This window comes from Solanum pennellii, chromosome 11 (assembly GCF_001406875.1).
Source record: "Solanum pennellii chromosome 11, SPENNV200".
Taxonomy (NCBI): domain Eukaryota; kingdom Viridiplantae; phylum Streptophyta; class Magnoliopsida; order Solanales; family Solanaceae; genus Solanum; species Solanum pennellii.
This window is the reverse complement of record NC_028647.1, coordinates 58,464,881-58,477,988: the sequence shown is the minus strand read 5'-3', so window position 1 is coordinate 58,477,988 and position 13,108 is coordinate 58,464,881. Positions and strand designations below refer to the sequence as shown.

The 13,108-nt window shown below is 38.5% G+C and overlaps 1 protein-coding gene across 3 annotated transcripts in view; it reads right to left on the bottom strand.

Moving 5' to 3' along the window:
• LOC107004072 (chromatin structure-remodeling complex protein SYD) overlaps nt 1-12,511 on the bottom strand; it is a 31,539-nt gene extending 19,028 nt beyond the window's left edge. For 2 of the 3 annotated variants that reach the window (XM_015202298.2, XM_027913067.1), the window contains exons 1-11: nt 12,342-12,511; nt 11,203-11,320; nt 11,059-11,120; nt 10,577-10,692; nt 10,342-10,464; nt 7,199-7,464; nt 5,464-5,630; nt 5,302-5,366; nt 4,495-5,211; nt 3,998-4,185; nt 3,023-3,120 (exon numbers count right to left, since the gene is read on the bottom strand). In XM_015202298.2, the coding sequence (XP_015057784.1) occupies nt 3,023-3,120; nt 3,998-4,185; nt 4,495-5,211; nt 5,302-5,366; nt 5,464-5,630; nt 7,199-7,464; nt 10,342-10,464; nt 10,577-10,692; nt 11,059-11,120; nt 11,203-11,307 (1,907 nt within the window). In that variant the 5' untranslated portion in view covers nt 11,308-11,320; nt 12,342-12,511. The remainder of the gene's footprint in view (nt 1-3,022; nt 3,121-3,997; nt 4,186-4,494; nt 5,212-5,301; nt 5,367-5,463; nt 5,631-7,198; nt 7,465-10,341; nt 10,465-10,576; nt 10,693-11,058; nt 11,121-11,202; nt 11,321-12,341) is intronic. The other variant, XM_027913068.1, reaches the window with a different exon arrangement.
• Nucleotides 12,512-13,108: the final 597 nt, after the last annotated feature.

The window sequence follows — 13,108 nt, the reverse complement described above, 5'->3', positions numbered from 1 at the left end:
CCCCCCCCCCCCCCTCCTAATCCAGCAACTTAACAAGTCTGCTGTATACACCTACTGGTTTATTTGTCAAGAGTGTTTTTTCTTCTGAAAATATGATTTATAAGAAGTATAGTTTGATTACTTTTCTCCCCGGCACAATTATCGAGGAAAATTCTCAGCCCTCTCTCTCTCTATCTTCCTTTCCAGTAATCCTTCTTATTGCCGGAACTTTTCTCCCCTTTCTTTCTTTCTTCTTTTGACAGAACAAAGATTGACAACATCATTTATTTTGTGGTAGGCTCCACGGCCTACGGCATCACGAGAACAGCTGGAACAGCGAGGGAATGGTAAAACTGAACAGAAAGAAACAGAAATTACACAAGAACAACGTTAAATGTGGAGACTCTGGGATGGATTATTCAGGCCTTCCAAGAAGCATCCCAGACAAATGGGAATATGGTGAAGCAGTGGAAGAGAAAAGATAGTCTTCTCAGAAGTGTTCTACTAGGAACTATAACAAAATGTGAGAGGCGAAGGAGGTCAGTTATTATCGTCCCTGAATTGACGTTTAATTTAGGATGGATAAATATTGCAGAAAATGTCGGGAGATTTATCAACAGCCACGGGAATGTGGTTAACCTTTGGGAAACACAAGTTGATGGACAGAAACATTCCTTATGCTGATATGCTAAAGAATCAGAGGCAGAGAAGATAATAAAGAAGGGGGATAGAATATGCATTAATGACAGCCCAGAGGAGTGCAGTGAAGTTTCAGAGAAGAGCTTTTGAGGCTAAAATCAGTGAGACACCAACTTTATCAGAAATCAGGGGATGGACTAATAGATTGTGGAAGCAAGCACATGGATTAAACATCTATGAGATGGCCTACTTCCTGTTTGAGTTTGCTCCCAGGTCCACGGCGAAGCAAGTAGCCGAAGGAGATTGGGACTGGAAGAACTCTGCAGTTACCCTTTAATGGTGGAATCTGACGGGAGGTACAGCTAGTGGGAGGAGTAAACCTAGCTCTACTTGGGTTAGAATTGTTGGTCTACCACTACAATTTTGGGCCCAGAAAGTCTTCAAGGCCATTGGACACCATTGTGGTGGCTGGGTAGACACAAAAGAGGAGACAAAAGTAAGAAATCATCTCAAATAGGCAAGAAGTAGAGAAGGGCTGGTCAAGGTGTTTGCAGGAGAAGATTTTATCCAGCAGTCGCGAGATAAAACTGCTGGATGAAGAGGAGGAGCCTCTTTTAAGCAGACCAGCAGCAGACAGCGCAGCTGTCATAACACGTGTTGATGCAGAGGGCACGTGGGGAGGCCAGCAGATCTTTAAATGAAAAGGTGGCCATAGCTCTCTCAATATTGAACAAAACCCAACTCCCAATATGGGCAAAAAATTAGCACTGCTGATCATATCAAGAAAAAGAAAAATATGGCACGTGTGTGTGAGGGGGGGGGAGAAGCTTTTAGAAGGGCCAAATGGTATAAAGGAGTTGGCAACTCGGTTCTGTTTCTCTCAAGGCAAAGTATCCAACAAACAAGGGGATTCATAACCAATTATCAGAGAAAACAGTAAGGGTGGCCAAACAAAGGAAATAGGGGAGGTATAATCACGATGTTGACATTAGCCACTCAAAATCAAGGGAACCAACTGATAGCAAGATTGAAGCATCCAGCTGGGTCAATTCTCATATTTTGAAGTTGACCATGAAAAACAGAGTAGCTTTTGAAGGTTTCAGGGGAACACATGCATTATTGATGAGACTTGGTGAAAGGAAAGCTGTGATGGAGAGAAAGGGGGCAGACAGCTCATAGCACAGTGTCAACACCTAGACACAGAGGTATTGGCAAAAAAATGAATTGAAGAACTTACAGTCCAGACTGAATGAGGAAGTGGAAGGAGTGAGGAACAGCGAGAGAACTCTTACTCTGACACTCAAATGAAAGTAATAATACTGTCTAGTAATGTCGAATCTTGTTAAGAGCTCTTGATTGAAATGGAGGGATGATGTCTATTGCTTGCAAGAGACAAAAGTGAGTAAGGATGTGGAGGGTGTTGCCAAACAACTTTGGTCCGGTAGATGGATGAGGGTGGGTATATTGAAGTTGATGGTAGTAGACATGCGTAAGACCGACAAAAAAAGAACCCACAACTGAGTAGTAACTCTACAATGCAAAAGAAGTAGCCACCATCTTCAGAGTGCTCTTCATACATGGGAACCTACTACAAAGATGAATTTTCCTCTTTCGAAGGTTGGAATGAGTGAGGCAACCCTCTATAGCCACAATCTAAGAGAAGCAAGAGACCTTCAAAGGTGCCTAGCTGAGCCAAAAAAAAATTCCAAGGCCAAAAACCCCTGTTGTCACTTAAATCCAGCTTTGTGAATAGCTTCTGACCATAAAGAGACCTTCGGGATGGTCCTTCCATATAATAGAATCAGCTTTGTTGCAGCCCAACACTCTGTTGCTTAGCAGCTGAAGCAAGAGACATACTAGTTCGAGTTCCCAATCATTTACATTCCTTATTCTAAGAAAGAGAGTGCACCCTTATTGTTGAATAAAATTTTGCAATTACTACATTGTGTTGAGAGTTGGTATTCTAAAAAAAATATATGAGAACTACTCTTTAAGAGTATTGTGTCCCAACCATGCATCTACCCAGTAGTAGTACTTTATAAGATTTCATTTCATCCTTAATTAAAATGATTAATAGATCAAACTTCTTAGATTAGCTAGCTTAATTACCTTTGATCAATTAGACTTGTTTCCCATGAAAAAAGAACCGAGTTTCAAGAAATAGTTCCTTTTACTAATATGATTTGCTTGTTTGGGTTGGGTTACATTTTGACCCATCGGGTTGCAGTACTTTGACCCATTTCGACTCAATTGTTTGATGGGTCATTTCTAACTCAACCCGTTGAGTAAACTTAACAAGTGGGTAATGACCCAACCAGTATACGGAGTGAGCGGGTTGGGGATGATTAGCACCCCTAAATCTAGATATACATAAAAAGTAAGCAAGCAAGCCAAGACTGATTACCTCCGTAAGCGACGCTGCAGTTCCAGCAATTGAAGCTTTTTCAGCTCAATGACACTTTTCGTTTTTGCAGAGATATCCTCAGAGGAGCTCACAGATTCCTGCCACATAAAGGAAGACGAGTATTTATCACATGCGAGCGATCTTAACCGGGATGTAAGAGTCATTTATCAGATAATCAGGTCGCAGCAATCTACAGACATTAAAGATGCTTATAATAGTTCTCACATGTGTATCACATGCTGGAAGAGCATATCATCAAATGGTTTGTGTTGATTGGAGGACATTGTTGATTGAAAAGCTCAATAATGGGAGAATAGAATATGTTATTCCATTGTATTTTATTGTATTGATTCTCTTTCCTTAATTAGTCATAGGACTCCATGTATAAGTACCCAATTCTCATGGGATGTAGAAATATCCAAAAATACAAGCAAGTCTACTTTTCAAAAATCTTCGGGTCTAAAGCATCAAAAATAGCTTGTGCAAAGGTTTAATGAAATCCATTTCTTAAGGGATAATGTAACTCATAGACTCACTCAAGATCCATAAAGAAAAGACCTATGCAACATTAAAGTCATTGATGCCAGCTTCAATTGCTTATTATCTTGGCATCAATGACATCATTTTGCGCTCATTATGCAGTTTAATTTAACATTTTGCAGCTAAGGTAGAAAAATGACCAACTAAACAGTTTTTCTTCATCTGCACAGCCTACACAGTCGGCAGTTGCTTTGACCATTTCAAAATGGAATTAAGAAACAATTGAGAATCTCTGGAATTTTTTGATGAAGAGTAACTTTGTATATATCCAATTTTTTGATGAAGAGTAGCTTTGTATATATTCCACCAGAAGTAAGCCTTAAGACAGTACCCAATCTAATCAGTATCAACAAAGCTCACCCCATAATTCAGTCTACATGAAATCCTGATAAGAGCATTGCATCTCATAAGGAAGAAGGATTTTCGATAACAGACCTTCAACTTCTCAGCAGAAGCAGCAATTCTTTCTTCTGTTTTTTGCTGTTTTTTCGACCATTTCTGTTCACTAATAAGCTTCCTTTTCCGTTGATCCAGAATCCATTTCTCCAGCATTGTATGCCTTGGAGATGATAACCTATCCGTGGATGCTGAAATATTATCATCCTCTTGATCTGTTTCTTGCACTGTAAATTAACTTGGTGCACAGATGTTAGAACTCAATGTGCAGATGTTAGAACAATAACTAATCATACAAAGAGAAATATGTATGTACACTCAGCACACAGGAACATCAATCCCATGGACGGGACTTGACCACACCATAATGGCAAAGAAAAAGAAAAGCAAGTAAAACAAAGGTGGTATCTGCATCTGTGCATGGAAGTTATAACAGAAGTTCGTCTTACTTAGATTCCCAAAGCTAAAAACCAAGGGGGGAAGGTGATCTTTTGTAAGGAAATAGATAAGAGGTGAAATTCTTATATTATTCAGACCTTGTGACAGATTTTTCAGCGTTATATTTGAATCCTTCACTTGCATCATTGTAGGACTCTGATTAATTACTCCAGGAACAGATTTCCACTGTTGCCTCAAGGGTAAACTAGGTAAGTTACTATCAGCATGTCGATTTCCTTGAGCATTGCTATCAACAAGATTTTGAGACTGACCAGTATGATTATCTCTCATTAGCAGACCCGATCCATGGGTATTGGCAGAGGCAGTTGGTGATACCTTTGAAGCCTCAGTTCCACTCCTACCACTCAGATCAGGCTTCATTTGCTTGCTTGTGCCCATAACAGAGGAAGCTTGAGGAAACATTCCAAGCTGTTCAGTATTTGCAGGAGCATTCTCATGATTATAGGGAGGAAAGGATTTCGGATCAGTCGGAACTCCTCTAAGTGCAGATGCCTGTGATTCTATAGCATCCTGGATGGGCATTTCAGCATCCTGAATCATTCTCATTTTTCTTTGAGGTCTCCTTTCGTCAGCATGCTCAGAAGGATCAAGCTGACCATTTTTATCTTCCATCAAGTTTGCATTCTCAGCCTCCATTGATGAATTTGTATCGGTAAGAATTCCAGAAGGTGTAGGACCAGAAGAAATCCTGTCAGTTTCGCCAGCTCCTCCAAATGTCCGTGTGACTTCAGATGCACTGCCTTGGTCAGTAACCAGTTGCTCCCTTCCTTTATGGTCAACCAATTCTCTGCGATCTATTGAACACCATACATTAGCACATGAAACAGATTATATAACATTTGAATCAGAGCAAGAAAAAAATAGAGCTATTAAGCAGCAGATACCTTCTTTCGGATAGAAGTTTCCGAGTGCAATCTCAAGATGAAGCTTCTTTGGCATTAAACCATTCCTATAAGTGAAGAGATATTGAAAACTGTGGCAGCCGAAAGCAAAAACTTCTTTGCATAATGACAAACACTAGAATCTAACTTCATTATCCTACATACCTAAAAGCCAAAAACACAAGACATTGTGCTCTAAGCTGCTTCAAATGATGTTCTTTGAAAGGCATGGTAGATACAGGAGCCTGAGCAGCGACAGACAACATCCCTGCATCTCTGATTGTTTCACTTCTAAGTATACTCTTCTCTGGGACATTGTTGGGCATGCCCCCCTGTTAGCACAAACAAATTAAGGCAAAGATGAAGCACAGAGAAAACAGATACTGCTGAAAAAGAAAACCAACTAAATACTATCACAATCTATGTGTTTCTCGAAATTGAGAAGCCTAAACATAGTAGAAGGTCCTCTGTTCTATGCAGTCCAGCTCAAGCAATAGTTGGAAAGAAGATCAAAACTCATCTAACTTGAAAAGCTAAGGAAAGGATTCATAACAACAACTACAAGAGACGAAAATAATGAAGTTCAGTTTTTTGGATATCCTTCTATTGGTGCTCATGGGATGCCTGCAATAATAATAAAGATAGTTTTACACTAGTTAATAAAATGTTGTAATCCTCGATCTGGAGATCTTCTCCTAATCTTAGGAACTTATATTGATGATGAAAATGCAACTAAACAAATTATAAAACAGATACACGGAAAAAATCATGTTATCCTGGCCCTCTAATTTTGCCTAGACTTCTGTATTAGCTGGTTCCAGATCATCATTTGTTACCTAGTTAAAGAAGCAATTGGGTACACCATAACAGTATCCCCAGTTAAGACAAGGTATAACCAAACATCTATATGTAGACTAGCCTTTGGCAGGAGTGCTCACTGTTTTCTATGATAGTGCTCGATATCGGGACACTCAGTACATCAACTAGTCTCCATATTCCTCCAATGGATCTCTTCATTTTTTTTAATAATGCTAACATTCTATATATTAACAGCTATACTTTACCAACTGTATAGTCCCCCAAAATAGACATTACAAAATAAAGGAAAGCTTCCTGTCTATGTTCCTTCTTAAATGTAGTCTAAAACTTCAAAAATATCTTCAATTTCTATTGGAAAATCCTGTTTACACCAAAAGTAACAAAATTAATGAAGGGGTAAACATTTTTCAACTTCTTGATATTGCATTGCTTATCCTCATAACACTTCTGAATTCTCTCTCCACACAGACCACCATATACATGCTCAGACAATCCTCCACCTCTCCTTCTGGTGGGATTAAATTCCACCTCTGGCCCAACTATCTAGCATCTCCTTCATATTTCCTGGCATCACTCATCTGATCCCCTCCTCAAATTAATGAAGATTTTCCGAAGCTGATTAGTCCAATTGCAAAGTAAAAAGAGATGGTTGGTTGTGTCTGCATGTTCCCCACTAGATAACATATGAACATAGTTCCCACTACTAGGAATCAAATCACATAAAACGTCCAGCATTACAGTAGTCAATTCTTCTAATAACACTGCATGTGAAGCATGCCATTTCTAAGAACCCTCCTCCCTTAAGCTTAACTATCAGGAAAAAAAGTAAAGGAGTTTCCTGTCACTTAAGTGTTGGGTCAAAGTTGCAAGTAGAGCAGCTATTAAGTAGTAACCAAATGCAGAAATAATGTGAATCCTTCATCAAAAGTAACCACTTACCTTTTTATTCAATACAATAAATGAGGACTTGTTTATGTCAAATCAAGACAGTATGTCATAAACATAGTAATTATCAGATGACACATTTACAAAACTATTCAACAACCAACAGCCATTATGTGAAAAGAAGGAAAATAAGTACCTGACTGATCTTGCCAGCATTTCCTAACATATTAGATCCTCCTTCATGCTCTATTGCTCTTCCCGCTGCAGTTCTGCCAGCAACAAGATCAGCCGAGGTGGGACCAGAGAAAGGTTCTGTGCTTCCATCTTTGTGCAATTTTGCAGCATAACCATGATTATCAATTGAAGGACTTCCAAACTGCATTGGACTTGAAATTCCTGCCTCTACTGGCTGAGATGAATTTGCAGCAGGAGACGCCATTACAGGAACTTTGACACCTGTACCTGAATTAGAATAGCACTTTATGACATTAAATGATTAAACTACCCTGAATGTACAACTAGTTTTCATGTCTACTGATAGGGGAAATTTTGCACTCAGCTCAACAGGCGATATCAACAGTGCTCCTACACTTAGAATGGCCAGTGCTAATGACATAACAAACATTCATGAAAGCGAAAGAGTACTCGTCAAAATGAAGATCGAAAAAAAAAAGAAAAAAGGATGAGATAAACAAATAAAGAGCTAACTTTCTTTAAACTTTATTTGTTATTATGTAATATTAAAAGGACTGGGGAAGACAGGTGAATTATAAAGGTTAAGATAGGGGCAAGTCAAGGGCCCACCGGATTGGGCATGAAGAAGTCTCAACTGGGCTAGCATTGATGAAATTAGAACCTTCCCCCCCCCCCCAGCATCATTAACCAAAGCCAAATTCAAGATCAGGTTCAGGATTCGAGTCAAATCAAGTAAAACTCTAGAAACACTCTGGAGAAATTTGAACTAGGCAATATACTTATAGTAAGATAACTGATTAGTCATTAGAGGCTGTCACATCCCCGAAAAAGTGGGATGGGCTCAAGTGACTCAGAGTGAAAGACCTCGAGGAGTTCAACAAACTTCTGCTAGAAAAATGGACTTGAAGATTTGGGATGGAGGAGCACGTTTTTAAGGGAAGTGATGGCAGAAAAGTATGGTGCTGTCAAGTGCCAACGGGGAATGGAGGGCTAGAAAGATCAACTTTCCATTCAGGCGTAACCTTTTGTTTTGATAAGGTAAGAGATTTTATTAAATGGTAACAAGAAGGTATAGGAGAAGAAACAATAACACCATAAAACAAAAGGCAGCCTCGTAACCTCTTCTTCCAAGCATATCCAATAAATCAATAAACTGACTCAAACTATTTATGGAACTAATGGGAGTACCCTTGCCTTCAAAGCAAACTTTGTTCCTCTCTAACAAAATTGTCCATAAGATGAACAGAGGGATGCAAAAATTTCCATTTGGGCATAGACTTTGGAGGTGCATTTATGTAGGAATGCAAAGACTTCAGCAGCCACATTACTGAAGCAAAATAAGATTTTGTGTGATAGGTGGCGTAAAGAGAACATGTTGAAAATTACTTGCCTAATTGTACAAGTATGAAGAGTCGCCACCAAGATAGTATTGGTGGTGCAAGTACATGACGGGTGCTTTTTTTTTGTTGCATTGGGATCTCACATGTAAGAGAAACTCACAATATTTGGGAAATGGGTCAATAGCAGAACCTTGTAGGATTACCATATAAACAGGAACACATTGCAAATGCATGAGATGAGGGACATGGGGAGAGATGGACAATTCTCAGTAGAATCATACTACCAAAAACTATTGATGAGATCGTGCAGGATGAAATGGTGTTCCTGCATCTCACGATTCTGCTACCAGAATGACCAAAAGAGTGTGCTTCTTTGTGTACTTGACATAAAAGGAAGGAAGAGGAAGATCACATATGTGTCAGTTGGTGCTATATGTATACATGTTCAAGAGAAGATGTAGATTGCCTCTTATTACATTGTGAAGTAGCTACTACATTTGGTGGAAGTTCGGAATTGGTTTAGAATACAGTAGGTCATTCCAACTACAATAAAATTGACATTATGTAGCTGGGTTTATAGAAGAGAGAGGACTCAGGGAACAACAGATAGCCCCACTAGCTCTTATGTGGGTAATATGAAGGAAGACAAATAGGAGAGATTTTTAAGTGATCGAAAATGTTTTTGTACATGTGGAGAATATCATGTCTCTGATTTCATTTTAGTGTACTATGAGATTCTTTTCTGGATTAATGATTGAGTGGCACTTTTCAATAAATAGATAGGTATAACGTCTTATGTGGAAAACTACATTTTAACCTAGGTTTCTACTTTTTGGTAGAACACTTATATTATCGGGAACTCCCCAACATTAAACAAACTAATAAAAAAAATCAAACCCTCAAAAATATGGTTAACTTGCATTTACTCACTCCAATTTTGTTAACCATGGTGTACAGGCCAGCTTATGCACACCCCGACAAACTCCACGGATATCTGCTACCTCCCGCCAAGATCAAATATCAAGTAACTCTGTCCACCAAGATTCAGATACATGAAAAGAAATCACCTAGTGTTTTCGTCTCCGCTAGGATTTGATCCTGAGACCTCTTGGTTCTCCTCCACTTCGTTAACCACACCCTTGGGTGCTGCACTCACTCACTCGCTCCTTAAGCAAAATAAGAACCCGTCCAACAACTTAAATATTGTTGACTCTCAATTTCCAATTTATCTACAAAAACAAGGCTTCAATAGCAAGCGACCCTGATTTTTTGAGTAAAAGATGTATTCACATTTGCGTACACCACTACACATCAACTAATCCACCAAAGACATGCTACCTCCTACAACATAAGCATCTAGTAACTCCATCCACCAAAGCTTAGACATATAGGAAGGATTCAACTAGTGTTGCATTTCTAATATTCATTTTGTGGTTCTCACAGCTGTACCCCAACTTTTTGACCACCGAGCCTTCCTTTGGGAGTAAGACTGTTGCTTGATATTGTGTCATATATCAAAGTGGTTTAATAACATGATCAACCAATAGCATTAAATTGCTAGAAACCAAGCTACTACAAATCTTTGGCGACAAGACATGGTTATCTGTTGTTTCATTTTCTTCTCCTTCCTAAATTATACGTAGAAAACGCACAGTTCCAAATGCATATTGGTCATCTACATAAGTTTTATCAAATTGTAATCTTCATTTGTTCGGTTAATATTTTAGTTTCCCCAACACTAGACAATATGAATGATTTGCCATGCTTGCAAGTTGCAAGTTAGCAGACAAATCGTTGTACTTACCACTTATGTGGGGTGCAGATGCTTGATAAACACCATGTCCGCTGCCGCTTGGACCGCTACCCATCTCATTTCCCAGAAAATTTGCTTTGGAGTCTCTAGTAACCCCTGGCCTCTGTGAAGATCCTGCAATAACACTCGATTCGTTTAATATAAAAATAGCCAACAAAACATGGCTTCGACTTCTTGCCAATACATATTAGTGAAGTGCATTAAAGTGCAACAAGTATCATTCTACCAGCTACTTGTGATGATGCAGCTTCTCCTGCTTGTGCTGCAGCAGACACAGGAAGACGTGAGGACATTAAAGCTTCAATATCAAGACCATGTTGCTTGACGACAGTCTCCATAGCCCTTGAATCAATAAAAGAGAAATTACGGAAGTCAACAAAACTGTAACAGTACAGCATGTCAGAGATGAGTATCGAGAACTCTGAACTATCACAATCAATATTCAGTAGCTTTAGCGTCAGCCAGCCAACCACAGCACTAGGATGCATTTTTGTTAATCCAGGAGGCATAGTATCATGGGCAACTACCATTATACTGTGACAGTTATACTTTCCCATCATAGCTGGAAAGTACAATAATATAATGATCGAGAACACAATTATTGAACAGAAAGATGATTGACAAAGGGGTAGGGACCATAAAAGGTGGGAAATGTGCAATAAATTCTATGATGCTCTAAATATATGGACGGAGTTTAAGACGCTATACCTTGATATTACTTGATAAGGCATTGAGCTCTCCTTCCCGCTGGATCTCATATGTTGTAAAATCTGAGTCATGAGTAGTACAACTTAATACAGGTGAATAACTAGAATTTTTGGAAAACATACAACATAAGAGATGTATACTCACCACATAAAGCTTTGTAGCCAATTTAGTCGGCTCATCCTTAGATTCTTGAATAAGCTTATGGAGAAACTTTGCTGCCTCCAGCTCAACATTATTTGGATTTGTCATCTTCTTTCTCAAACTGCACAGAATTGCAAAGTAAAATCTAGAAAATGCATAACTAATATCAAAGCCTCCAAGATTTTGCAGCAACATTTAATCCATCATCATAAAGAAAGAGAACAAACAAAGAGCACAAAATGTTCAATTCCAACTTCCACTCAATTGCATAATTTCAAAAGAATAACTCGAAGTATCTTGTCACCATTAGTTCCTACTTCGTAGTACACAATTACTAAAAACAAGCAACTAATAAAGGAGCTAACGGCTTTAGAGAGCAAGCCCATTGTCTAAGCTCAGGTACTTAAGTTCATCCATCTCATATCCATCTAGGCCAATGGCTTGTCAAGAAATAAATATACTAGAGTATCCGAATCTCATTCCGGACAGACAAGAAGAACCTCTTCGTGGAGTCCACCCCCCAGGAAGACTGAACAGCACTTCTTAGTGTGCTATGGATTCATCAATAACGAAAGACTGAAAGCAACAAGTACACCAATGTGGCGGTCAAACCAAGGAGTCCCAGACAAGGGAGGAAACCACCACCAAAACCCTCCCCCTAACCTCTCCAATTTTAACTTTCAACCTTCAATTCAGAAATTTTCCAGAAAAAACAATCCAGTCCCTTCTAAACCAAACTAAACTTTTAGGTAAAAGAAATTCCATTTCACCCTCTTCTACACAAGTCATCATCATCACTCCTCATAAATCCTTCCTCCAATGTTCAATGACACAGTAAAGCCCCATAATCTACAAACAATTTCCATTCTTAAACAAGAAACTAGTCACTCTATTATCACTCTACACCCAAAAAGGGTAAGGAAAGAAGAACCCTATTTATAACAACCACAGTTAGGTTTCCAAATGAAGCTAAACATAAATGACAAATCTATCATCAGTTACAATCTACTCCAATTACAAGCCACTGACGGTTCCAACAACCAAAGATCAAATTTTTTTCACAGAAAAAGGGTTTATAAAACAAAAAACAGCGGTGACATATGAGAATTTTGGAGACAAGTAAGAGAATTAGGGTTTTTTACCTGATCGCAGCTTGAGGAATCAACCAGATGAACTAGGCAAAGCTACATGTATATTGAAAAAGGTACAAAGAGAACAACAACACTCGAAAAATCAAATTCTCCTGACTAGGTTTTGAGCTTTGTAACTCTTCTTCGATTGATAGATTGAATAAAAATGTCAGCTAAACATTTTCTGAAGTGCTTTTATAGTAAAGAAAAAAAGGGGGGGCTTTGGAATTGTGAAGATTGAAGAGTTCCAGTTTCGGTGTTTCTATTATTTCCTTTTTCATCCCCGTAACCTCTTCCCTGTTTAGTTTAGCCCCAGAAAGAATTAAAAACACCAATTTCAACTTTTGAGTATTTCTATTGGAGTTCGACTATTTCGAATTTGCATTCTTTAGGGCCTTATTTGGGAGAAGTGCTCCCTACCAAGAAATTTTTCATATCGACAACCTGAATTCGAGACCTCTAACTAAGGGAGAAGCAGTCTTATCCACTGCACCACAACATTTGGTTGTGTGTTGATAACATACTATGTAGGAAACATTGCAAATACGTCATTTTTTTAATTACTCTATATTTTTTTGTAATAAAAAAATGTTTATCTTGTCTTTTTAAATTAAGAAAAGCTATGTGATTTTTTTAACTAGTCTGTTAATATTTTAACAAATCCGCGTAAACAAAGACAAAAACCTCAAATTTACTTCTTTCTTTAACTAGACTAACTCATCTATGAAAACCTTTAACATATCGAAGGTAGGTTATCATGATAAGATTTAGACTACTCG